The sequence below is a fragment of the Drosophila miranda genome, chromosome 2 (assembly GCF_003369915.1).
Source record: "Drosophila miranda strain MSH22 chromosome 2, D.miranda_PacBio2.1, whole genome shotgun sequence".
Taxonomy (NCBI): Eukaryota; Metazoa; Arthropoda; class Insecta; order Diptera; family Drosophilidae; genus Drosophila; species Drosophila miranda.
This window is the reverse complement of record NC_046675.1, coordinates 2,188,930-2,216,820: the sequence shown is the minus strand read 5'-3', so window position 1 is coordinate 2,216,820 and position 27,891 is coordinate 2,188,930. Positions and strand designations below refer to the sequence as shown.

The window sequence follows — 27,891 nt, the reverse complement described above, 5'->3', positions numbered from 1 at the left end:
TCAGTCAGCTGCATGGATATACATATATATGTATGGTATATATATAGATGCATAGATAGCAAGTATTTTCAATTTCATGCAATTATGAAATTTTCTTCAAATCAGAATAGAAAAAGCAAACGAATCTGAGATACAGGCAGGGCAGCCGTCCTTCTGTTCAATTTCCGGGGGCAGTAAGGCGGGGGGCAAGAGCATTTTGGTGCAAGAAATAACCCAGAAAGTAGATTATGTACATATGTATACAAATTTAGCATTTCCAGGGAAAAGTTCAAGCCGAGTCGAGTGCTGGAAATGATGAAAACTATTCTTGCAGTTGAGGCTGTCAGAGGCTGTCTGATGCCTGATGCCTGATGGCTGCTGGCTGCTGGCTCCTGGCTGGGTAGACATACATACATACTCGTACGAGTAGTATATTTGTTCTTTCTATTAAAAAGTTTGCTTTTACCCTAAGTGGAAACTCTAGTCGGCTGCCCTGTATAAACGTCTCAGTTTTAGTTTTGGGCACAAAATTCCACTAAAAATTCAAACATTTTGTTGCAGATACAACTTTTATCGGACAATTTCGGGCTGCAGTTCTCCCCGTCCCTCGCCAGCGACACGTCGGAGTACATTTGTCTGGTCAACGATCGCCATATACCGGAGGCCATTGTCGATCTGCTGGTTCAGGGTGAGTTGAGAGAGAGAGAACGAGACATTCCATTCCCCGATCGAATACAATATAAATTTCATTTAAATTATCTCTTATTTTTCGTTGCCTTTGGCCCCTTTGGGGCCAGCCTTTATTTGTATTCTTAATGAAACGCATAACTACTGTAATGATTTTTCCGGTTTACTTGGGTGATTTCCGTGCCCCGCACCATTTGCTGATTTCATTTTCAGATACGTTCGCTTTTCTGTGCTGCTCTGTTCTGTTTATTTTTCGATTTCTCACTTGTGTTTTTATTGTTGCAGCTCTCGCCTTGGCATGATTTCCATTTGCATTTCCCAGATAGCTGCCAGTTTTCCACTGCAATCATCCACTGACTCTCTCTGTATCTCTCTGTGTTTTTCCTTTCTTCTTTTCTTAAATGCAGATGTGCCTGATCCACCGGAGCGACCATTGTTGATAAGTTTCACATCGCGCTCGGTGAACTTATCCTGGGCGCATTCGCAACACCCGCGGAATGCACCCGTCACGCATTTTATTATTGAAACGCGGTAAGTGTTGATGTTGGGGCAAAAACGGGTTGAAAGACATGGTAAATGGGAAATGGAGAGCCGGTCCGCCATGGGTTGTTTTAAGCTGATGAAGTGGTGTCTGCGGTGGGGATGGTGGGGATGGCGGGGATGCTGATGGCTTGTTGCAGCAGCCATGACGGACGCTTCCATGATTGACACATGCAAAGCGCCTTTTGCTAGGCCAAAGGCTGACCCCATTCCGCTAATGAAAGAGCGCAGGGGCATCTTCATAATCATCATGATTACTAGCATTCTCATCATCGGGCTCTAAGCCCGAATAAGCACAGGGCGACAGTTGGCTTGGACCCACGTTTAATTATCCCTGCCCGGAGGGCAGCCTTTCATCCATCCATCCATCCATCCAATACACGGACCGGGTGCATTCAATGGGATTCGTGTAAGTCTCGTGGAGGTGCCAATCCCATTCCATTTCATTCCCATCCCATCCCATCCATCCATCCATCCATCCGTCGGTGCCTGAGCCTGAGCCCTCCTCCACGCGTACTCGTACGAATACAAGTCCAGCGGTGCTTTAATTAATATGTAAAAGGATGACGACGATATGGACGAGTACCATGGATACGCACTTCACTTGTGCTCCATTTAAAAAGAAAAGAAAACATACACACACACACACTCACAAAGCCATCGGCATGGGGGACGGGTTAAGCACTGTATGGGGCTGTGGCACGGGGCTATTTTCCGAATAACTTGAACTCAATGCGGGGCATGAAATAAAAAGCGAACGCAGCGCCAGCGCCAGAGCCAGAGCCGACGCAATACAAAGGCCAAAAGGAAAATGTGCGAAAAAGAATACCAAAAACCGAAACTTTTTCAATAAATTTCCATCAACTGCAGCAGCATGCAGCGGATGGAGAAGGCCGGCCTGGGTCTGGGGCCGGGGCCAGGGAGATGGGGATCGGGCTGAGGCGTGTCCTCGACAAGACACTGGCTCTGGCTATGGCTATGGCTGTGGCACAATCGATGACAGCCAACTGGAAAGCAGAGCCTGCGGTGCATTTATGCAAAATAAGAAACAACTGTACCACCACCACCACCACCACCACCGCCACACAGGCAAACACCAGCGGAAATGTGAACACGCGCGAGCGCCTGCCAAGTGTTTGTCCTGTCTGTGTGGCTGCGTGTTGTCAGTGTGTTGTCAGTGTATTTGCGTGCATAGCATACATGCACGTGTACGTGTGCGTGTGCGTACATTTTTGGGCATCGCGTACACAAAATGATGCTGGCCCTCTCCCGAATCTGCCTGCCTCCGAAAGCTGTACTTGCTTCAGACTGCATTTTATGTAAATTCCCATCGATATGGAAGAGAGTCGAGTTCCTTCTGTGTAGCAAGGGGCAAGTGCTGCTGCTGCTGCTGTTGATGCAACGCCTCTTATTCACATTTTCGCTTGATTCGGTTTATTTGCGCATATGCATGCAAGTGAGGCATAAGTGGGATGGTGGCAGCGGGCTTCCATACGAGTATTCCCATGAGCTCTCTACGAAATTGAAAGACGTCAGCGTCAACAACGATGATGATGATGATGATGATGGCGATGATGATGGTGACATGCTTATGCTGGATTTGGGCTTGCCAATGCAATTGAAAATGGGGTTGAGGTGGCCCTTCGAAGCGTTAAGTCGATCCCCAAATTGCACAGACCCACTCAACTGTTGCACATCCACTGGTTGTGTGTGTGTGCATTGATATGATGTGCATGCCATGCCACATATTTATGCCAGATAACTTTCGGTCAACCGCAAAAACTGTGCCAAACTCTGGCTGTGGCTGTGGCTGTGGCTGTGACTGTGGCACCCACTGCACTGACATGTTTATCAACTGATGTTGATACTGTTTTCCATTTCATTCCATTTTCCATTCTGTGTGCATACGGAATGAAGTGCCAGCAAAGCGAAATACTTACTTGAAGCACAAAAAAAAAAGGGGTCCGCATAACATTAAAAGCTATCCTCTGTTGATGACATACTCTTATTTCCCCATCATTTTGGGAGCCACAATCATGGATTTACATATGACTTTTGCCATTCTTTGATTCTGATTCTGATTAGAATTAATTAATTCCTTCGTTCCACTATTTTTTGTTTGCTTACATGAACGAATATGCCATAAATGGTGGCTAAATTTAGTGCTTAAATTGTTTAAAATATATTTGGCCACATCTCTGTGTACTCTGCGGTCGTTGCCCCATTAAGTGTCCGGCTCTCTTATCTGCGGCATGCCTCTGGCAGTATTTGCACATTATCTGCAAGGGCCTGGCGCCGCAAGTAAATTTCCCTGCTTCAACAACACTCGTGCGTAAACCTTGAACCCATAGGGAGAGATACCATGCCCCATACAAAGTAAACTCAAACCCAAACCCAAACACACAAATGCATAAATAATACACATTCATTTTCTTAAAAAGGCAAAAAAGTAAGCAACAATTTTAAAGCAGCTTACGAATGGGAAAAACCAGAACAACGACAGCATCCAATACATGTCCGTGGAAAGGCCGCAAATTTATTTGCCATTGTGGTTACTTTGCTGCTGCTGCTGCTGCTCTCCCAGAGATTTCTGCCGCTTTTTGTATGGGATCCACTACATTTTTCATATGTTTTTCATACATCCAAGCCGTAGGGTGGGAGGTACCGAGCTGGCTCCCGTTGCATGCTTCATAAAGTCGCCAAACAATTTTTTACCAAACTGACTACATATTGCCTGTCCTTCGGATGCAGCGTGCCTGTCCGGTCCTGCCCACTGCCCACTGCCCACTGACCCCTGGCCCCTGGGGTGATGGGATGAGATGGAGGGGGGAAAGCACACACGACACACGATATATATCCACTAAATGCCCATTGCCAGGGCAAACAGATGTGCCCCACTCAACGCGGAAGCTGCTCGCACGCATTTATTAATTTTAATCAATTTTTTTCCCCCCAACACAATTTCTTTTTTTTCTTTTTCTTTTGCTGGCCGGCTGGCTGGCTGGCTGGCTGGCCGGCTCTTCGGCCATTCATAAAAATGTTGCACAATTTTTCATCGGCTCGTATTTAAAACAATTTTTAATCACGCCATAAAAGCCGCGTGAGTTGGGTCACCGAGGTCTGGTCTCCCCTTCGAATCGGTAATTCCCATTATAATCAAACTTTTGGGACAACGCGAAATTTATGCGGGGCCCCGCCACACCCCACCACGCCCCACCGCACCCCACCGAAAAACTTAAATGTGCCAAAATTATATGAGTTTAAACCAAAATTTACTACGCTTTGAAATGTGCCATGAAAAATGTTCATTGTGCGGGCGGTCGGGCTTCTGCGAGTAATTTATATGCGGCCCCACCGCCATCAGTGCCGTGCCACAGCAACAACAGAAGGAAAAGCAAATATTTTTTGTCCCCCATATGTAGGTATTGGGGTGTATCTATGTGGTAAAAAGGCGCATAAATATTTTAGTGCCTATGGGCGGCAGCACACATTTCATGCCCTGTGTCCCAAAAGAGGTCAACCACCCACCTCCCCCCAGACAAAGAGCCCGCGCGCCACCCCCAAGTGTCATGCAAATCCGCATCCGTTTTATATAAATTTTCATAATGCATTTTATGCCCATGGTTTATGTACGAGTATGTATTTGTATGGTATGTTGGGATCGCTCTCCGCTGGCAGATTGCAGCCGTAAAATGGCAACATTATCTGTGGCAAGATACCGCATCTGTATACACTCATTTGTGTGGCTAAGTGCGGCAATTGAGCTAGTAATTGCAATATAAATGCACAATAATAATATGATACGTTCAAATAATTTGGCTCCATCAAAATGTGTGCCATCCAACCCACTTATTTCACTCGATTAATTGCTCAATGAATTTTCCATGTCAATATTAAATTATGATTTGCCTTTTTTCGCAGAGAGGGCGAAGATGGCATCTGGGATCAGCTGGCTCGCATCTATACCAAAACGAATGCCACATCATATCAGGTGACCGGCCTCACGCCCTTCACCGTCTACAGCTTTCGGCTGCTGGCCGTCAACAAGCTGGGCATGAGTCCACCGTCCAAGGAGTCCTACTACATTGTGACGCTGCGGGAAGGTACGTTTTTACACCCCCATTCTATTATTCCCAGCCAAAAGCAGGGACTAAACGCTACAAATTGACTTTTGATGGAATTCCAAGACGCTCTGATAACTGCCATTGGATCTTCAGGGATATCTAATAAAGCTAGAGCCTTTATATCTGGCTCTCCTTGGAACTATACATTTTATTGCTGGCAGATCATAAACTATGCGCATAGGCTTGCGAGGGCAGGGGAAAAAGTTACGAGACACATGACATAACATAACAAACATTTTTACAATCGCATTAATTTTTCATTTCAATTTGGTTGACGGCAACGACTTGGCCCGACTTTTAAGTGCCGCCAATGAAAAGTTGTCGCAGTTTCTTCGGCCTACTCCTCCGACTCCGTCTCCTTCTCCTTCTCCGCCGTGAGCCAGCTGCCAGCAATTACGGCCTCATAAAGCCAGAGTCTCCTCCTCACGTTGTATACGTTTAATTATTTTACCCGCTGACGGTAGGCCAGACCCAGAACCAGGAAAAGGGCAGGTGTGTCTTCATTTTATGTTGCGTCTTCCTCGGCTGGTCCTCCTTCGGAAATTGTCATTAACTGCGTTCTCCCACAGGAAACTATGGGGGACGACGTGTATATGCGGGCACACTTAAATTTTAGAGGCAGCTTTCATTTCATTGACATGCGAGGAGGACAAAGCCGACAACTTTTTTGACAGAAAGTTTAACGAAATAGTTGGGCAATGTTCAATGGCATCTAATGGGTGCAACCACTGTCCATGACATTTCACCTGCCTCTGTGGCTGCCTCAGACAATGATTAATCGAGGCCTATTCTTGGTGCGTGTGCCCCACATATGTATATAAATGGACTCCAAAAAGTCACACAACTTTCCATAGGCTTTAAGAGCGCGAAACACATTAATCAAAGCAAGAGCAGCAGCAGCAGCAGCAGCAGCCGAACCAGCAGGAGTAACCCTCACTCCCTCTCGACAACAGCGACAAGCTATTAGCAACACATTTGTCTTATGAACATTGGAAATGACTTTGCCAGCGGCTGGCCAGGGCCATGGCCAAAGCCAAAGCCAAGGACAGGGACATCTCGACATTTCGGTGTGAAATAGCATTTATGCCGCAGTATAGCCCGCACTCACGCACCAAGGAGTGCGAGCCAAGCAGCCAGGAAGCCATGGCTCCTGTTCCTGCTCCTGCCACTGCCACTGGCACTGCCTTTGCCACTGCCACTGCAACACATGCGGTTACAAATTAGTCAATAGTGTGTGTGTCCCAGCTCCTGAGCTCATTAAGGTCTTCGGACTGGGAGCTGGGGGCTGGGGGCTGGGGCTTCTGCGGTCGTTGCCGAGTTGCCAATTTGTATAAATTAAGCTTGCGGCATGCATAAATTAACCAAATGACAGAAGCATTTCGGCCGAAAGGGGAACTGGGCCTAGCACTTGAGTAGATCCATAATCCCAGATGGAATAAAACCGAAAACTTTTCAATTTGCAGAAGCAACCTTTGCCTCAGCATCAATGTCAACCCAAAGATACAACATATCTTTTAATTTATTTATACATTCGTTGAAGTATTCAGAGCACCTCCACTCCCACTCCCACTCCCACTCCACTCTCCATTCTATTGCTGGCAAACTGCCAGATCACCTTGGCAGCAGCCTTAGCTGTGCCCCACTTCTGCACCACTCACCTGAGCGTGGCGCGACACACGCATCATTTAACTTGCGAGTAATTCGCATAGGCAAGGCTCTTAGCCAGGTCCAACCATAGGCCCCCCATCCAGATCCAGATCCAGATCCAGATCCCGGGCCGGGCCGGGCTGGGGCCCTCGCAACTTATGTTGCGTGACAGTGACAACTTGACAATGCCACAGACAACGTTCCGGCTTACATGACAGGTCAGAGTTGCGCATCGCCACGGCGGTGGTGGTGGTGCTGGAAGGGTAGGCGAAACTTTTACGCGACGTTTTTAATTTGAAATTTTTGAGTTTCGGCTAAACTTTTGCCAGTCAAAGTTTTTTTGGCGTAGTCTAACACATCTCTTCCCGCATCTCTTGCAGCGCCCACGGGCAAGCCCATACCGACAACGGCCCACAACACGTCCTCGACGTCGGTGTACATCTCATGGAAGCCGCCGCCACCGGATACCATTCTCGGGGAGTTTCTCGGCTATCGCATCACATATCGGCCACGCGATCGCGATCCCAATGATACCAAGGAAATCTATATAAGGGATAACACTGTGGAGGTATGTAAACACCAATTTTAGTCAGTACATTATTGTCCAACCATCAAGGCTTCAGTTGGATGGCATTTATCGGTAGTTTAATCGATTATCGTGCTCAAAATCGACAACGTTTACCATCTCTAGCATGTGGGACCTTTTGCTGCCTCTCAGAAAACTCTCCTATTTAGTTGTACAGGCCAAAGATAATTGAATTTCATGATTTCTGACACTTTTGCCATATTGGAAATGCAACGGAAACCATTGGGGGCTCGAGGGAGGGGCGGCCCTTCGTGTGGATGCGGATAGGACGGATACCTGCAGCGTCATCCAATTTCGTTTCGGTTTTGGTTCGTGTCTGTCTGTGTCTGTGTCTGTTTCTATGTCTGCCCTGCGACGTGCATATGATTTTCAATCCCATCCATACAATACACATGTTTTCCCACCATTTGCCATCGCACTCTGTCCAGGGTTAAAGTTTGTCTAGGAATGCTTTTCCGTCTTGTCATTCGCTGGCTTAAAGTCACATCAGCGGCGGTATTAAAAAGTAATTTACACCTGGCGGCAGGAAAAACATTTCCCACACTGGCACAACAGACCAGCCAGACCCAACACCCAAGGCACACGTGGGGCACGGCACGGTTACAAGTGTTTTTCGGATGGCGGCCTGTCAAGGTGTTACCAGGGGGCATTTACCATATCTCGTTGGGGCCACGCTATCACTGGCAATTTGTTAACGATTAGTTCTCTCTCTATCCCTCTCTTTCAGCTGGGGCCAGTTTTTGTCTAGTATCTGTCCGTGTGTCTGCCTGTGCGTGGGTGCGAGTGTGGGACAGATCAACACGCAATTGGGGAGTGTGCAGGGAGCAGATAGTCCATCGAAACGAATTGAAACGGATCTGGCAACAAATAGCCTGGGAATACGTACTCGTTCTCGTTCTACTGAAAGGAACTCGAATAATCAATCAATCAGATTTAAGAATGACGAATATATTTCTGATTTTCTCCGCTCCTAAATTGGCTTTCCATCTTTCTGTGGCCGTTACAATTACATCTATCCATAGCTCAGGGCCGCTACCTCCAGTCCAACCTTTGGCTTTCCTTAGTGCATATCTATAGCTCCATTTCGCTCCACCAGATGCGATGTACCTATTGTCCATATTCAATCAATATCCCGTCTAAATTTTGGTCGTCTCCACTCCTAGCCATCGCCTTAAAGCCTTCCCCACGCTTGAAAGTCAAACCGCTGGACATTTGGGGAGATATTTGAGCCAAATACTAAGCCCGCTCGGGGAATGCATTTGCAGCAGCAGCATGGAGCTTGGGGCCGGATGCGAATGAAGCGGATTTTCGAGGACAGGACAGGACTGGCCGGGCCGGGCCGTGCACAGCTTAAAATATGCAAAAATTATTAGCGATAATGCTCACGTACGACACTCGGCGCGACGCGACGCGACGCAACGCGACGGAGTGGCCAAAAAATGGCAAGTGGAGGAGGCGGATGACGCCTGATTGCCACAAGCATGGCACGCTTTTGTGCTCGAGTGCATATTTTGCTCTTATCTAGAAGCTGCCGCTCACTCTCCTCTCCACTCGTTCCCGCCACCGTGCCATGCCACACTCTGCTCGTGCCCAGAGCTCCACTATTTTTCTCTCTTTTGCATGTCAGTGGCATGTTGAAATATTATCCTTGCAGGCAGAAACGTGCGACTTTAGTTATTCCTGGCGTTTTTTTTGGCTCAAGTCATTTGGCGGAGTCCAGGACATGGCTTTCTGTTATTCCCATATCGCAGCATCAGCGTTCAGTGGCCTTCGGGCCCCATCCTCTTTCCATCCACCTCTCCTGGTGGCCAGTGGCATCTACATTGAGCTGTCACGTGTGAGGCGACTCCGACTCCTGCTGCTGCTGCTGATGCTGCTGCTGCTTCGCGGGTGTGTCCTGCAGGGCTAAATTTGCCAATTTTCTAATTAAAATTTCTGCGCCGTAAAGCATAAATTTCGCAACTTTCGCACTGATAAAAGCCTGACAAAAGTCAGACACAGAGGGAGAGAAGGAGGCAGAGTGAGAACTTTGAGCCAGGCGATACCTCAAAGGCTGCTGCTGCTGGCCCAAAAGGAAGCTCAGTTACCAGGAAAATGCTCAAAAAAAGCGTTGCCCGACGGTGATATTGCTGCGGGAGGACTAAGGAAACACACAAAAAAACACCCATACTCGTAAAATAGAGTTGTTCAGTGCGAAAAATGTTTGCAAAGTGATGAGTTTTTGGTTGCGAGCAGGCATTGCGATTTGTTTGACAGATGAATTTGCATCTGCGGCTGTATCTTCTTCTTTTTTTTGGTTCCATGAGTTTGTGTATGTGTGTGCCTTTGTGTGTGTGAGAGCCATCCACCGCGAGCACTAATTAACGCAAAGGGAGGCGAAGTGAAGTGGTTTTTCCTGCTTCACACTTTCCTTCTCCCGAGTTATGCAATATGCTCCACCCAGCAGTCGGCACGAACAACTTTATCAATTACATTATATCAATTAAGTGTCCCCTCGGCCTCGGGCAGTTCCAGCTTCCTTGCTGTCCATAAAAATAAAAGCAGTTGTAAATTTTCGGCCTCATTTACTGGCGACTAAATAAAATGAAATTATATGGAGCCGCAGAGCAGCGCACCCACAACCACACATAGAGATGTGTGTGTACATAGAGAAAGACCATAAGATATAACGCTTTTGGTAAAAATAACTGCGATAGTAACTGGCGCCGTCTGAAAAGCCGTAGAGCTCTGGGCACCGAGCAGCCACTTAAGCTGTTGGCATGGCAGTCAATCCGGCTCTAAGCACAGCACCAGGACTCGCAGAGAGTCAAAACCCGTTGGTTTGTGGCCTAACCGCAGACACACACACACACAAGCACACACATATATGTACAGTCCTAGGAGCAAGCAAGAGCGCCGTAATGTATGCTACATAATTTGTGCCTGCTGTAGGCAGTAGCCACATTTGACCATTTGCGTGTGTCTCTGCATCTGTGTGTGTGTGTGTGTGTGGGTGATGGAGGCACTGAACCACTCTAAGTCTGCGGCTTGTTTTATGGTTTGGCACTGCTTTTGACCTTTGCTTACACTTTAATCAGCCGCACTCACCACTCGCGAGATTCAGGGACAAAGGCCACAAAAGCGAGAGGCGAATCCTTAACGACTCGCACATGGTGGGTGTGCTACGGCAATTAAGCCAAGGACTGCTGCCTGCTAGCTGCCAAGCAACTCAATTTCCTTTCTGCAGCACCATCGCCACTGCACTGCAAATCAATTTTAAGTGCTGCAATTTTCATATTTGCCAGCGACGCCAGCCGACGGCAACGCACAAAAGTATGCAGCGCGCAATTTCCGCTCCAAGCCTGCTCAATGCCCGGGGGGGGGTTCCTAGTGGGCGGTGCTGCCTCACAGAAGCACTTGCTGGAAAGTGCTCCACTTTATTTTGTTATACTACCAACAAATGAAAAGTCTTTGCTGGTTCTGGTGCTGGCTATGGTGCTGGTTCTGGTGTGTGTGTGTGTGTGTGTGTATATTTTGCATATTAAAGAAGCAATTTTAATATTTCTCACAAAATGTTTACTTCCTTCCCCGATTTGCAGAGCCATGAAATACAGAACCTGCAGACGTACACGCAGTACAAGGTGACCGTGCAGGTATTCAACCCGGAAGGCCTGGGACCGGAGACAACCATCCTGGTGATGACCGACGAAGGAGGTGAGTGTCACATTCCCCCCAAACATGATCAATGATGAATGCAGCTCATTCCATGGCACTGGCCACAAGTCAATATATCTCTCGACCAAACTATTTTACGGAGTATTTTGCACATATCTGAGAACCGCAAAAATGGCAAATGGTATGGCTTATTGACATGCCAGACAAGTGACCAAGTTCTACGGATATAAAAGTACGTACATGCACCCGATACCATTTACCCAAAGCCCCCTGGCAGATGCATCGTCAAAAACAAATTTGCCTTTGTGTGCAGTTTTAGTTTTTCCCCCCCTCTCTCTCTCACTCACTCACTCACTCACCCTCTCTCTCTCTCTCACCCTCCCTTTTTGCCTTTCTCTTAACTTCTTAAAATGTGTTCCTGGCAAAGCAACTTTGAGACTCGCTCAACCACAAAATGCCTCGACCATGCAATGAAGCAAACAAATAAAACTTTCGCCCCCAGACGGAGTCGAGGAAAATATGTTGCAATTTTTCATATTTTCCCCATACCACGCGCAGAGCAGCTCTGCTGAAATCCGCTCCAGACTGCGGTCTATGTGAGAATCTTTATTGAAATGGAAACCAGAATGGAAATACAAAATAAATATTGCTTACTTAAACTTTTGCCATATGTTGCTGCTGCTGCCGTCAGCAACAAAATCTGCCCGAGCATGTCCTTTCTTTTTAGGGCTTCCCAACGCTTTCGCCACGGCCATTGTTGTTTCGTCTTTCGATTCCTGCGATTCCTACTCTGCGATTCCTGCTCCGTTACGTGGATTTCCGCTTCCCAGCGTCTCAGTTGATATCACAGACACGGGCGTCGCCGTCTCTCGCGGAAGTGTTGATGCCATAGACGCCGGCCGGCTCACCTCCGCCTCTACGGCTTCCCGTCTGTGGCAACTGTGGAACGTAAATTATAAGCATTTGGCCATAAATAAAATGTGCGGATAAAAAAATAGCGAGCAGGAGCGATGTGAGTCGCGGCTAGGGCCGCTACGCTACATTTATAGCCGATACTCAGTCAGTGCCCTCCGCACACATTGCACGACGAAGAATGTGCCAGAGAGAGACAGCAAATGCAATTTCCATTGCTTCTTCTGGCTATAATAATGATCCGATCTGATCCAGATTTTCTCGTATCTTCAAAATCACCACAAATCTAATATACCCCGATACTCTTTTTGAGCATCGGGTATAAAAAGATGCTTTTAATGTGTGCGAATATTTTGCCTGGAATTTAATTTCCTGAAGTCAGCGCAAATCTGTTTGCATAAGCGCGCAAAGATGTCTTGGACAAACATTCAGCCGACTGCCGACTGATGCCTCGCCTCGACTCGACTCGACTCGAAGTTCTATAAGCGCTCTAAGACCCCCGAAAACTCTTTTGAAAGTTTCCAAGCTTAGCGGCATAATTAGCATAAAATTCAGCGGAAAATCCTTTGCGAGAGATTGAATCGGGCTGAAAGGATCTGCTGAGTGCTGAGCTCAGGCTCTTAAGGAAACCAAATAAAATCAGATTCGATAAAGGCGAATAAAACTCCCATATAGAGAGACACTTTCATACAGATTTGTCATATATTTTGCTCTCTCCCTCTCTCTCTCTCCTACTATTCTGGCTAAGCTTCTTTGGCATTGGGGAGAAAGGGAGAAAGAGAGAGAGAGAGAGAGATCTCTGGATATTTGCGACAGCTGGCATAATTCTGTAATTTCGGAATTTTTTGTTGCCGGCTGCCCCGTTTTTGTTTTGCAAGTTCCCTGGCAGGTGTGTGGACAGGTAAAGCTTTCAGGGGATTTGCAGCGGCTTAGGCAGCAACTTTAACCAAGGCCAGAACCAGAACCAGGCGGAGGCACAGGCACAGGCACAGGCACAGCTGTTGCCTAATAGAATTGTGGCAATGTGTGGGCTGAGATGTGCGCGTGGCAGTTGATTAATTACCTTCGAATATTTGCCAAAAATAAATATACGAATATATCCGCCAGCGCAAAATAATAATACCCCCCGCATTCCTGAGGCAAATTCAATTTTCAAGTCGAAAGCGTAACCAAAGACGTGTCACCCCCCCCCTGGGAGTGGGGGAAACTGCCAGAACACGACCACATGCGGTGGAAATTATGAAGCCTTGCAGTGCAGCTTAGCCCCAGCGGGTCACAAGGAGAGCACAGACAGAGACACAGACCAAGACAGAGACCCACGGAGATAGGGAGAGAGAACGAAGGAGATAATGTCCTTTGACACAACTGAAGTTCATGGAGTGATAATGCCCCGGCATGGGGTGGTGCACCAGGCAATTGCAAAACAATTCTAAGGCTTCACATGTTTTCTTTTCGACTTTCGAGTCCCAGTCGTAAGCCCTGCCTCTGACTCTGCCTCTGCCCTGCCCTCTGCTCTCTGACCTCGACAGGCCGTCTTTGATTAGAAATTTCCCACTTTCTTTTGCACTGCAGTGTTGGGTTTTTTTTTTTCTTTTTGTTATTGCGTTTTAACTTCTGACATTGGCCCCGGCTTAGACTCGCCCTCTTCTTCTTCGTCTCCTTCCTATTCGTCGTGGAGTACTTTCTCGGCACGCACTACGATTTCGGTTTTGGGCCTGGGCCCTTTTCCGGCTGAGCTGGACTGTCCTGTCCCTAGATTGGCCCACGTCTGGCCTGGGACTTTGCGGCCGAGTTGATTTTCTTTTTCCTGGTCGATTTTTGTCGTTTACCAGAGAGCCTCGGCCCCGGCCACGGCCCCAACGCCGAAACACTTGCTAGAGACTAGGGCCGGACGGAGGGACAGACAAACGTAATAGCCTTGTGCCTTGTTTCTTGATAACTTCGTTTCGTTTCGTTTTCATTCACTTGTTCTACTTGCCTGTCTGTCCGTCCGGGTCCTTGGAAAAGTAACACTTGATAGCCTTTGTTGCTGTCTTCCTTGCTGCTTGTTGCTCCTGCTGCTCCTGCTGCTCCGGCAGTCACAACTTTTGACTTTAACGCGTCTTGTTTCCCTGTTTCCCTATTTCCCTGCTTCCCAGTGACATGGCCTTTGGCACCTCGGGTTGTTTGGTCTGATCCGTGCCGGAGGTCACGGCTCTGACTGCAAGGCAAGTCAAATGAAAAGAGAGATGACTCAGGACACAGCAGGACAGACTGCAGCTTGTGCTGCTGTTTAAAAGCAAATTTATAATTCAAACAACCTGCAGCAGATTCAGACATCCGAGCACATCTCTCTTCATCCTGCCCCACCTTCGGAAATGCAAAATCAACGCAGCCAAAACAAACGCTCCATTAGACCCGTTGTTAAAGGCTGCTGAAGCAGAAAGCCCCTGCCCCAGTCCCCGATTCCCGTTCGAGTCCCTGTTGCGACTCTGCCCCACAGCCATTTATCAGTGCCCGAGCGCTGTGCGGCGCGTTTGTCAACGCCCAACGAGGCGTGGCCACATGGCTGCATCCCAAGAAAATTAATAGACACACGCACTGGGTGGCAGGCGGCAAAGCCACGTAAAAAATTTGTATTTGAGGAAATGTTGCCACTCATTCCGAGGGGAAACTAAAGTAAATGGAAAATGGAAAATCCATTTGCACGCTGCGTACTGTCAAAAGCTTGTGGCTGCCTCCACAGAAGACGGAGAGAGAAGGAGCAAGTGAGTTCTCCGTGGCTGCAACTACAAAATTAATTACCTTTGGCTACTTGCAACTAGCTGCGGTGCAGCTTCCGCTGGGTGCCCCAACTCTGGCTCCTGGGGCAAGCTGATAGGTGGGTAGGCGTGGTCGCAGTTAGCATGCCCCCCAACATTCGGTTCGGGCCGGCGTATCCGCTGACTGCTTTTAAAGCGCCAGCCACAAAATAAAAAACAAAAGTAAAGTACGAGCACGGGCACGAGCAGAACCCGAAACTCTGGGCACAAGTTTCCTTCATGGGAAAACTGCGGGCGGCTAGCGGAAGTGACAAGCAGCTGCAGGAGCTGCGGCAGGACCAACAGAATCAGCAAACGCGACAACAACTAGAGTAGATAAAACACGAGAAAACTATGTTTTCGAAGCCACAACGAATCGTTTATACACTGTATCGTGTGGCGAGTGATCAAGGGCTGGGCGCACAGGCGAAGCGAGTGCGCAGGGGTCAGTTCACCAGGGCTACCGGCGGCTCTCAGCTGGTAAGCCATTTCAACGATCGCCCTTGGGTTATTCGATCGGTTATTCCCACAAACCCTTGCAAACCACCTGCTCGACTTTGCATCCCCGTTCCCCCATTCGCCAGATAGAGTATTATCTGAGATGCCTGCGGCCAGCAGCGGCAAGACAGTCTAGAGTATCAAAAGAGAACCAGAGGTGGCGGAACGGTGGAAGACGAGCCCTGGAACGGATGAGGTACAACGTGAAAAGTATGTTTTAATAAAAGCGGAAATGAAGCAGCGTTACCGTTATTTCCTGTTTGCGCGCAGTTTTGTTGGAGAAAGAGGGGGACCCAAAGGGCGGGAGATGGAGAGAAAGGGAGCCCGCGTTGAGGGCGAGCTGCATTTTCATTCCCTGAAAACCAAAAATGATAAACCGCAAACCACTTAAAAAAGTTGCAAGCACCGGCGACGGAGGCGGCAGCCAAAACTTTTCCTAAATAGACGAAATTAATGAGCGGCAACGACAAGGAACCTGCCCCCGAGGCAGAGACAGAGGATAGGAAGAAGGCCGAGAAACTTGCAACCAGCCGCACGAGTGAGTGAGTGACTAAGAGATTCATTGATTCCGCTTGGGAAACTTGTTAAATTTTTAAAGCGATCGCATCGACCCACAAATGGGGTTCAGCCAAATGAGAATTATGTGGGATAAGACCTCATATGAGGATTGCTTTTCATTTCGCAATCGCATTTCGCCTTCTCTCTCTCTCTCTCTGTGTGTGTGGGTGTGGGTGTGTGTTATCCTGCTCCAAATCCTGCTCCTGCCATATACATGGTGGCTGGGAGAGTGAATTTCCCTTTCTGTAAATCAGGCTAATAAAACATTTGCAAGCAATCAGAAGTTTCAGCGCTCGGCGCTCCATTTCGATGGTTGTCATTGCATGTCTGCGCCTTTGCCCGGGCTCGGGCTCGGGCTCGGGGTCTGGGTCTCAGTCTCAGTCTCTGTGCCTTCTTGGCCTCTGGCAACAGTACGAGTAATGCAAAATGAAAGGAAGAGGACGCTGTCTGCCCAGAGCCCTCCCACTGTCTGGCTGTTCTGGTTCTGTGTTTCGTGCCACTCGAGTTGCACGGGAAAGTCGCCTGCCAAAATGAAAACGAAATGAAATGTTCGAAAAGTTGTTGAAAATAGCATTCGGCGTTGACAAATAATTTCATATCATGTCTGGGCTTTCTTGGCAAAGGACCAGCGCTCCAGCTCCATCTCCAGCTCGAGATTCCTGCCTTTGATTTCTGTTCATTTTGGTATTTTTTTTTTACGAAGGGGTGGATCAATTTCATTTGATTTTGAGCACCCTTTGCGGGACATGAGACTATGCCGAGGCACGAGACTACAGAACAGAGCCCACACTTTGCCATTCACCTCTGCGAGGACATACCTGTCCGTCCGCCTTTGAGAGGGCTCCCCGCCCCTGTCTCTGTCTTCCATTGAGAGCGGGTTTCAAATCTATTCAGGAGACGCATCCTGTGGGACTTTTTTGACAAAATTCCCTGCTCTTCTCGTTGCGACACACGCTCAATCACTTTGGCCAAAGGCGGATTTTAAAGTCTTTAACTTTTCTTTTGACTTTTTGTATTTTGATCCGATGGAGGGGGGACGAAAACTCGCACTCGTTTTTCTTCTTTTTTGTTTGGGCTTGGGAAAAAAGAAGTTCGTGGCTCAAAAGGATTGCAACAGCAGCCGGGGAGATGAACAAACAGGCATTCAGCAATCTTTTTGATGGCACCTCAGCTCGCTGCCTGCCATCTCATCCCGGTGGATGCCACGAGCGTGTGTGTGTGTGCGTGTGTGTGGGTGGCAGCACTCAGGCGTGCGTATCTGCTTTCGTGTGCGTGTGTGTGTGTGTGTGCTTGTGGGTGCTTTGGCCTAGAGGGTTTTCCCGCTTTTCCCGCTTTTGGCCTCGGCAAAAGTGCAGAAAATTTGTGCAAGTTACGTGCTTGATTACATTTTTCCAAACTTTTTTGTGGCCCTCGCCAATTTCCCATTCGATTTCGGTTGCCGCCGCACTGACGGGTGTCTGAGAGAGAGAGAGAAAGAAAGTGCTCGATAAGGTTAAGGTTGCGCCGTGTCTGACCCCCCAGCCCCCGGCAGTAGTACACCGATTAATGGATCTTAGAGCATACCAGACCTGTCCTGTCCCGACCCGAACTGAACTGACACCTGTGTCCAGCGTGAGAGCGCTGGCACTAAAAGCTTTTAACAAATTGTGGTCGTCGGTAATCGGCTTAAATTAAACAAATCTAAGCAATTAAGTGACGGCCAGCCAGCGCCAGGCCTTAAGTCCCTGAAAACAAATCTCCAATCAAATGGCAAACAAAGCAATCTGGATTCCCATGACATTTTCCCAGGGCGTAAGCTGTAAGCTCACAGGAAAACTCGAATGACAGAAGCCAGAGACAGAGACAGACAGAGGGAGAGGGAGACAGAAATGCAATCTGAATTTTTAAGCCCTTTGTTTGTCAGATCCGAGAGGAGAGACAAGTTTTGCCTAATTGAGGGTTCACTTATGATTAACTGACGGACTGGGGCACAGGTTCGATGTTCGATTGGTTAATCACTGAAAGCGGAAATGACTTGCCGACCAAACAGAGGCAGAGACAAAGAGACGGAGCGACGGTGCGACAGGTTCTGCACCGCACACATGGCGTATGATGGATTTCCCCTGCACAGGACACACATACGATACGAGACAACATGTTGCAAGTCCTCGTCTGGCGTCTGGCTGTGTGTGCCCTGCCCTGCCCTGCCATGCCTGCCCCTGTCTCTGTTGCGGTTGTTGTTGCTGCTGTTCACTCTGTAAAATTAGTTTTGCACTTTGTACATTGTCAGTGGCATTCTTTACATTTCTTGTCCTGCCTCTCCTGCCTGTCCTGCCCTCTCCTCGGGACACTCCGACTCCGGTTGCGACTCCGTCTGCAGGTCGAAAGTTTCGGCAGTTGTGTCCCCAGCTTTGGTCCTAACTCGGTTAAGGTTCGGGCTCGGGCACCCCACAGCTGACACTGGCTGAGGCGTGGTCCCTCTCCCTGTCCCTGTCCCTGCTCCTGTCTCTGGCTCTCGATCTGGGTGCTTCAGCCTGTCATGTTGCACATCTGCTGTTTCTGTTTCTGCCTCCCCCTGTCTGCTGTGTATTAGTTACCAAAGCGACTTTCACGTGGCTTGTTGCCTGCCGCAGACAAAACTATGCACATTTAACGCTAAATGGGTTGTCTGACACTCCCACTTCCCAGTTGCCAGCCTCTTCCTTGGTGCCTTCGTAAATCAGCTCTGGCCAAAGCTTTGAAATTTATTTAAATGCCCAAAAGCTCGTAATAAAAGAGCCCGAGACAGACGTAGATTTATGCACCCATATGCCAAGTGGCATGTGGCATGCGGCATGCGGCATGAAGCATGTGAAGTAGGCAACACATTTTGGGTCCAGGCCTAAGCCCCGTCTGTACTTGGCACTGATTGCTAGACACACACACACACCACTACCACACACAGACACACATGTGCATTCAGTTTCATTTGCAGCTTACAGCAGCGACCGTGCCACACTGGCCCGTGCCACACCGCTCCCCACGCACTTAGCCAAATTGCAGTCGGCTTGGCCAATGTCTTCGCGCAGTCGCCGTGCCGTCGTAAAGCGTTAAAACCGCATTTGCAAACTAACACCATGACACACACACACACAAACACACACACACCCACACATGCACCACCACCCATAGTCCTCCGTTACTTGGAGCAGTCCCTTGCTGCTGCTGCTGCAGCTTTTGGTGCGTTTTTAAAATGTAAATCCCAGAAATCTTATGCACATTGTGCAAAGAGAGAGACCAGCGTCAAACCTCCCCACTCCCCCTCTCCTTCACCGGCCACCCTTTGCTGCTGCTGCTGCTTCTCTGTGTCTCTGCCTCTGCCTCTGCCTTCGTTTGCCTTTGCCATGGCTTATATAAAATTTTGTAAAATTGCATTTACACCACAAACACATTTGCATTTGAAATGCGTTGCCAGTTGTTGTTGTTGTTGTTCTTGCTGCTGGTAGTAGTACAAATACAAGAGTCCCGGATCGCATGCCCCGCCGGCGGACAACCCAATCGGACATGTCCATTCTACAGTGGTACAATATCTTCAAGGAAATGCCAAGGAAATCACTTAAGCCTTTAAAGCTATGTGGCTTTAATTTTTCAGATATTCTTCTTTTGTCCGACTTAAGAATTTTAGGTAGGAAGCGCTAAAGTCACTCGCTTAAAAGATTTAGATACCAGACATTACTCGCCTTAAAGATTGTCCTCCTATGTATGTAGGAGTGGCAGCCCTTTCACTAGCTGAGCAATCGCCGATCTATCCATCCAGGATAGACTAAGAAGATCTATCGATGGGTCAGGAAGAGTTTTATTTCGGCAGCAAGAAAACGCTCGTAAAAAGTATATGAAAAACATAACTTTAATCTACTACAAACGAAGAATAGATATTATATTCCATTGAATAATATAACGAGCAGGCTCGTTCTGGAACAGGTTTTTACTCACTTATAGAGATCCCTACATGTATTTGCCACTAAATTTTCATGTCCTTTGGCTGCAATTTCCATAGATTTGTGGTAAGGCATGTTTGTTCTTATGGCACTTAAAGACTTCTCTTCAGAGAAGTGTATGCCAAAGCATGTTCAATGTGCATTCAAAGCCATTCAACGTGTTCAACCACATCTCAGCAGCTAAGTGAATCCGAGACCTGCTTCAGGGTCCGTTCCACTGTTCATTTGTCGGAGGTCCAGTCGGTAGTCGGTAGTCGGCAGACGGCAGTCGGTAGTTTCTTGCATTTGTTTAGCTTGCAGCATTTCGAAGCCTGGAAATCCTGTTTAGCAATATCCTTGGCCCACAACATGTTTGGAGCAACAGCAACAGCACATGGCCAGCACATGGCCAGCACTTGTGCCTCTTGGCAGGCTTTAATCTGGCTACGAGCTCCGTTTGTGAATGGCGCATTAATTTAATCGAAATGTCCATTGGTAGGGAAATTATAATGCGGCTTTTGATGTGTCAAAGGAGCAGTGGGCGAGGCGTGATTACGTCTTTGACACCCTCTCAAAGGGAAAGCTCTCCCTCGAGCGCCTGGCAACGCAGGACTCCGACTCGGACTCGGGACAGTGATTACAGCTTGAGACGCAATTTAATTATAAATAGCGCCAATTAATCAGACCTTTCTGCCCAAGCCCAATCCCAGGCCGAAGCCATTCTAATGCTCAAACACAATGACACCTTGCGACAGGGACAAGGACAGGGACAGAGACGGAGACAGGACAGAGACAGTCCAAGAAGCCAGCCATTGTCTTCGGCCATCTCTCTTTCCCGGTCTGGTCTCGCTCTTGGCCTGCTTTGCAGGACCATGCAGCCAGGTCCAGGCCACGCCCATCGTTTTGCATAACTTAAACTTTTGCCAAAGGGTTGTCGAGGTCCTGTTGTTCGCGTTGTTCGCGTTGTTCGCGATGGTCATGCTGGTCGTGCTGTTCGTGTCGTTGTCGCTGTCGTAGTCCCTCCGTTGCGTTAATTTGATTTAAGCATTTATGGCATGCGGTCCCGCTTAGTGCCTGCCATCTGGCCGTGGCATGAGGTCAGCGTTAAAGCCAACCGCCATTACACGCTTGCCACAGACACGTCAATATAGCCAGCATTGCTCGGCTTTGGTTTTCGCTTTCTCCTGCAGTCAAAATACCCTCAATACTCGTCCTTTAAAAACGGAAACTACAGAATGTTTCCTTTCTGTTGTGACGCCCCCATTCAGACGAGCTCAATCCCCAAATTCGAGGTGTCTCCGCGTATATTTCGCTGCTGTTTTACCACCACAACAATTTTCTGCAGCTTGTTATGCATTTAACCTGCAAAACTGAAACCGCTGTCAACGCGGCAGAACAGAGAGATGGAAAAAAAACAAAGAATTTTCCACAGCGAAACATCAAACGACCTTCGCACATATTTCATGCCCGAAAAGCCCCACCTCCCTTGGTGACTGTTTTTCCGCCTGCCCATTTTGTATATGCGGAAAGTTTTCTTTTTGCCCCTTTCGGGCTTTCTATGCGGTGGCATCTACATCAGCCGCAGTCGCAGCGGCAGCAGCCGCCGCCGCCGCCGCATCATCAGAAGCCGCAGCCGCAGCAGCAGCAGCAGCGAGTCGCGTAGAACGCATAAATTTTATTCAATTTCTGTCATTTCGCGGAAATTTCACAAAATGTATAAACACATCACTCCCGTCTCTGTTGCTGTTGCTCTGAGCCGAACCAAAAACCGCATACCACACCTGAGCCGCATCGAACCAAATCCCAGAACAGGCCCAGGCCCAGGCCCGGGCCCACAATCAGAACCAGGGCCAGAGCCAGGCCCAGGCCCATGCTTTTCTGCCTGCATTGTACATTTGTGGTTGTAGGGGCTTTTTTCGGGGGTCTGACTGAATGTAAATGTATCTGTATCTGTATCTGTGTGCTGTCTATATAGGTGTGAGTGTGTGTATTTGTGAGTGTGAGTATGGATGGTAGGTATTGCCTATATGTGTCTGGGTGTGTGTGTGTTTGTACGCTTAACCTGAGCGTTACGTATACGCCGCATGTGCCACATGGCCAAAAAGCACGCGCGCCAAATATTATTTTCAGTTTTGCCAAACACACACACACACACACACACACACTCGAGCAGCGGAAAAATATTTTGCGCTTAAAGAAGCGCCAGGAAACGACAACGGATGTGGCACAAGGAATGCAAATAAAGCAGAGGCAAAGGCAGAGGCAGAGACAGCGACAGCGACAGCGACAGGGTCAGAAATAGAACCCTTGAGCATAAAAGGGGCACAAGGAAAACCCCATAAGACGCTGCCTCTCGAAGCCACAGAAGAGTGGAAAACAGAAAGGGAGGACAGAGGACAGAGGCCAGAGGCCAGGGATTGGGGAATGGGGAAAGGGGGATGGGAACGGAGATGGAGACGGAGTACTCTGTGGCCGGGGCGAGTAGACGAGCTAAGTAAATTTTCAAAACATTTTGCTCGTCGTTGCGCTTTTGTCGCATTAGCGTACGTGATAACGTCATGGAAGAGCGTTCCCAACAATAGCCGGGAAAAAAACAACAAGCAAAGCTAACCCATATGTACGGGATATGGCAGGATCTAGTACACGAGGATACGTATGTGTTTGCATCTACTTATTTTGCAGACTCTGCTCGATTTTTGCTCTCCTCGCTATCCGTATTGAATTTATTTTCCCGCCGCTCCTTTCCCACAGTATCTAACACGCCTCCCGACCCCCCTCTGATGGCCCAAAACAGGCCATGAATAACAAGAGCAAAAGCAAAAGAAAGAAAAAACTAAGGACTACGGAAATCCAGATCTTATCGACACAAACATAAACTTTTTTCGAAGAGAAAGTTTTAAAGTTACAGCGAAAAAAAAAATGTATAGACATCCGGATGGCTTCAAGTGAAATTTTTGCACGAATTTCAGCCAAAAATTTCCTCATAATTGATGGCTTTGGTTAAGCTGAAAACCCATCGATGCCCCACTTTGAGGCACTTGACTGAAGCATTAGAGGAAAGTTTTCCATATAGTATATACGTATGCATATATTATATATATATATTTAGCGCTGTCTGCGAGGCTGGAGTCGACGCTCCGCCACAAATCAATGTAAATGGCATGCATACATTACTCATACGCAGTGTGGCACAGTCCTTTGGCCCTTTGTGGGGGTGAAGGAGGGATAGAATGCGCTGGCAGGGATTCGAAAACTTGCAGCTAATGATGCTTCAATTGCTGCTTCTTATGAGTTGCAAAACGTTGAATGAATGAGCGCCATTGCATTCAATGGGCCACAAGAGTGTGTTGGCTCAGACGAGGGCGGCGGAGGGGAGCGAGGATGCAAGACCTTCAAGTGCAGCAGCAGAAGGATCAGAGCGGAGCTCCTGGCACGGCTGCCACAGCTACTGCTGTTGCTGTTGCTCCAAGTAAGTGCCAGGAGACGTTGCTGCCACACAGAAAGTGGATGTGGATGTGGATGGAGATGTGGATGTGGATGACGATGATGATGATGACAACAACGACGATGTTGATAATGATGCATGCTGCAAATCAATTTTGTTGTATTATGCCAAAAGTGTGCACAGAGCCCCGGGGGAAAGTGCAACAGCCATCAAGGGAACGGGGCAGGGACCGAGTGAGAGGGAGGAGAGGGATCAGCTAACATTAGCAGCACAGAGGTTCCACCCAGACGCTCAGATACTCAGACGCTTTTATGTGTGCGTCTGTGTGTGTGTGCGGCCCTGCTCGTTGAATGATTTTCAGCTATTTCTATTTTTTGGTTGAATTTTCCTCCATTTTGCTGGGTTGCTTTTTATGCACAACGCCACGCCACGCCCCCATTGCAATGCCAGGCGGTATTTTTGCAGCCATGTGGCGTGTTGCAGCCGTCCCCTCCGCTCTGCTCTCTGGCGACGCCTCTTCCACGGGATCTGCTCTATTGGCAATGTAACAAATGTTGCACTTTCCCACTTTCCCGGCTGCTGCTGCTCCACATTTTTTCTTTGCTCGGGAATTAGTGCCATTGCCTTGGGATATATGTATCCAGTATCCAGTATCTGGATTGTACACGCATTCCTCTCTCTATGCGCTGCTCGGGTCTGTTGTGGCCGCGGGGAGGGGGTGGGGTATTTTCATTAGAAACTATTTTCATTGAAACGCCAATCCCTCGCATTGATGCACGTAGCATTCCGCATTGGCCCTCGGTCTGTGCCATTTTGGATCCTCAATTATTTTCGACTGCGATTAAGGGCTTGAATCATAACACAATTTCCGACTAATATTGATGATTGCATTTATTGCTGATTCCACTTGAGGGATATCACATATTTGCTCCATTTGAAATGCAATTAATTAATAATTTACAACAGAAGAAGTTGTCTTTGACGATTTTAATGAACAGAATTCAAACAATTCAAACGCAATTAAACACAATTCTCCAGCCACAATGCCACAACACTTTCTGTTTGCACAGCAGGGAAAAACGCGAGGGCGAAAATTTATTGACAGAACTTATAAAAACGAAAACAAATTGATTTTCCCCGTTTAATTGCAATCAAAACTATTTTTATGCTCAAAAACACAAATAGATCAAATAAAAAATTATGTGAAATTCATCATGAAGTTCTGTAAATGAAATTGAATTGATTTTCGTTTTGGGTTTTCAAAGTTTCATGACCCTAAAACGATTTTATAATCGAAAATCAAAGCGAGTTTGATGGATACAAAGGCAACAAGAAAGGGGAGTGTGAGAGAGAGAGAGAGAGAGAGATAGTAGAGCAAGAGACAGATAGAGTGAAAAAAGAATAAAGCACAACTTGGCCTTCTTCTTTTTTCCTATGTCCGATGTGGACATTGCCAAACTGTTACAACATTTTCATTTTAATCTTATTAAAATGTTACACGCTGCACCCCACTCCAGCCATCTCTCTCTTTCTCTATATCTCTCTCCCTCTCTCTCTCTGGCTGGGCACAATTTGATATTGAAATAAGTTTTTAAATTAATTTTTTGTTAGCCAAAGTTGGCCAAACTGAACTGAATGGTGCTCTGCCTGGCTGTGGGCCCTCGATATTTCCTTCACTTCACTTCTCCACTTTTGTTGTTGTGCGGAAAGATGCTGCCAGGCGAAATGGGCGTGTGAATGGACCAATTGTGCTCCATATTGATTGAATCGACAGCGACAATGATGGAGAGAGTGAGAGAGTGCCGGCGATGTGTATGAACAGCAATTGTTGGCTATTTGTTGCTGCAAAATTGAAAAACTTTTTCCTGCTGGCCCTGCTGGCCTGCCGGCCCTGCCGCTGATTGACAGAAGTGTAACAAAAATCGTAATTAAAACATAATTGTTGACTGCCTAAAGCAAACGTCTTAAACTAAGAATGAAGCTCAGCTTAAAGTTTAAGCTTTAAAGACCATAAAGAAGAAAGATTTAGCCTCAAGGACCTTTATTTTCTAGGAAAAATTTCTATACTGTTCGCTCTTATTGTCGATCGCTGAATGAATCGCACTCAGAGTATCGCATATGACTTAAAGGTTATCGGGGTATCGGTAAGGGTACTCTGGTGTTGCCTTACAATATCGTATATACAGACCATTCAGAAATCCTTCCCTTGAAGGCTTCTCCTCAAAATTATATTACCTCTCACCAGGGTACCCCCAAAAAGTATGCAGCTTTTTCCAATGCCACAATTGCGTGTTTATTTATGAAAATAATAATGTAATGTGCCCCCAGCCGCCGCTTGTAGTGCACCGCCGTCGACTGCCCCCAAAAAGTTGTTCGTCAGTTTTTACCAACCCGCATTCCCCATCGCCCTCCCGATCCCCCCCCACCAGCAATGGCAGTTTTGTCTGTTTGAATTTCGTGTGCATTCCATTTGCCACATTGTTGAAACGCTTTTCACATGCAGCTGCATGGTGCTGGATGGTGCAACGCCTGCACCCCCTAGCGCATAAATCACATAAAACAACGTTCTCTGATTTTTCGCATATGATATTTGTGATTTCCGGCGGGTGAAAGCAAAGAAGTAGATGGCACAGCCATGCAATGGAGTTCCCCGGAAAAGCCAACAAACATTGCAGTACATACAGTACACACTCGTAAAAAGATAAAGATACAAAGCCAAGCCAAACAGAACCGAAAACTGTTCTGTGATGAGCAATAAAAATCAGAATACAATGAGAGAGAGGAGACCACTGAATTATTACATGGCATTTCGTTCCATGATTTGTTATGATTCCTCCCGCGATGTGTGATTGCGACGACGACCACGACTCCTGCAACAATGCAATGCATTTTATGCTGCCATTAAAGCATCCCCCCGTCAGACTCCATTTTTTCCGTGCGTACATGCTGTGTGCACTTCCTGTTCCTTGTTTCCCGGCAGCTCGAATGCATTTTGATTTTCCTGCTGATAAAGCTGCGAGAAAAATAATTTAGGAAACACACACAAGTTATTGTTGGGTAATCCAGGAGCTCATTGCTTATATCTCTCTACGGCCATTTGCCATTTTTATTTCATTTGCCGCCCCACACAGACAGGCGACATTTTTCAATTTACTTCGGGACACAGACTCCGACACAGGAAAAAGGAGAAAATAACTTGGAAAACCCTAACTTCTGAGCTCGCTTCGGCGCAAATTTACACATTTTTCTGCCACATTAAGCGGCACAAGCCCGAGCCTTGGTCTGGGCCAGGGATTGGGTTGAGTTGGGTCGGGTTTCGGGACTGGGGGAATTCCCTAAAGTGCAATAAACATGCGCGCTACAGTCGCACACATACACATATGGACACTTTCCCATGGCCCACTTAAATTTCAGCAAGAGGAGCGAATGGGAAATGTGAGAGAAGAGTCTGCTATAGGAGTCGGAAACGGCCAAATACCCTGGGATTTAAATATTGATTTATGAATTACAAATTTAAGGATTTTTTTCAATATTATTTCAGTAAAGCTTGAGCTTATATTTGATGGGTTTGACATATGCAAAATATACAAGTTTATGCTGGGAAATTTGTTGATAGAATTGAGCCCTATTCCCATGATGTCCAAATGCAAGTATATAGACAGAAAATCCTGCAATTTTCGACTTATCTGTAGGGTTATCATTAGGATTTTAGTTCATAGATATAGGCCACTCTCAGGGCATTGTCCAACCGTCCCTCAAAGACAATCATTGTCTGCGACGCAATTAGCGTGTCGTTCTTTCTCTTTCTTACCCACACAGATTGCCGCAGAGGAGCACACTCAACGCGCGCTCTCTTCGTCTTGTCCGTTTTGATCCTCTCTGAGCGAGCAGTCTCTCTCCCTACGCACTCTCTCGCTCACACAAACACAGCAGCGAACGGGAATGATCATGCACAGCAATGGGACAAAAGACAGGATTAATCATGCTCAGGGCAGTGTCCCATTCAGTTCAATTCAGAGTAGATCCCCCAAACGATCCCACTGTTTATTTATTTATGAAACTACAGACAGCTTTTGCCTTAAACCATCAATCTCCTTGCCAGGGTAGCAGCAACTTTTCCAGCTCCCAATTTCATCATCGTATATAAGCAGACGCAGACTAATACAAAAATGAAATAAACTTCAAATAAGCGGGCGAACCATTTTGAAGATAGCTTACTGTCTGGCTGTACAATATATTATTATATTTTGCACCATTTCGTTGGACTGGTGTTAAAAGAGCAGAGCAGGCAGCACTTTAAAGGCAACTAAACTAAAGTGTCGTGGCCCCAATCTTGGGGCGAAAGTTTTCTGTTTATCCTTGTCTCTTTCCATGTCCTTGTATTCTCCTACGTATATATCGGTATATACATTTGTAGCTTTCTCCTTGTTAAACACTCAACGGTTAAGAGCTGCACAAATATTTATTGTGTCATTGATTTTGCCGCTAAGCCGTGTCCCGTCTTGAGCTCCTTTTTCCGTATTTGCTGAGAGAACTGCTGCTGCTG

The 27,891-nt window shown here is 47.3% G+C and overlaps 1 protein-coding gene across 4 annotated transcripts in view; it reads left to right on the top strand.

The window, feature by feature from the left end:
* The window catches only part of LOC108155766 (tyrosine-protein phosphatase 99A), a 111,463-nt gene that overhangs the window by 39,833 nt on the left and 43,739 nt on the right, over nt 1–27,891 (top strand). For 3 of the 4 annotated variants that reach the window (XM_017286815.2, XM_017286813.2, XM_017286812.2), the window contains exons 4-8: nt 541–667; nt 1,074–1,197; nt 5,128–5,309; nt 7,358–7,545; nt 11,142–11,256. In XM_017286815.2, coding sequence (XP_017142304.1) covers nt 541–667; nt 1,074–1,197; nt 5,128–5,309; nt 7,358–7,545; nt 11,142–11,256 — 736 coding nt within the window. Of the gene's footprint in view, nt 1–540; nt 668–1,073; nt 1,198–5,127; nt 5,310–7,173; nt 7,241–7,357; nt 7,546–11,141; nt 11,257–27,891 lie in introns of those variants that run through there. The other variant, XM_033388252.1, reaches the window with a different exon arrangement.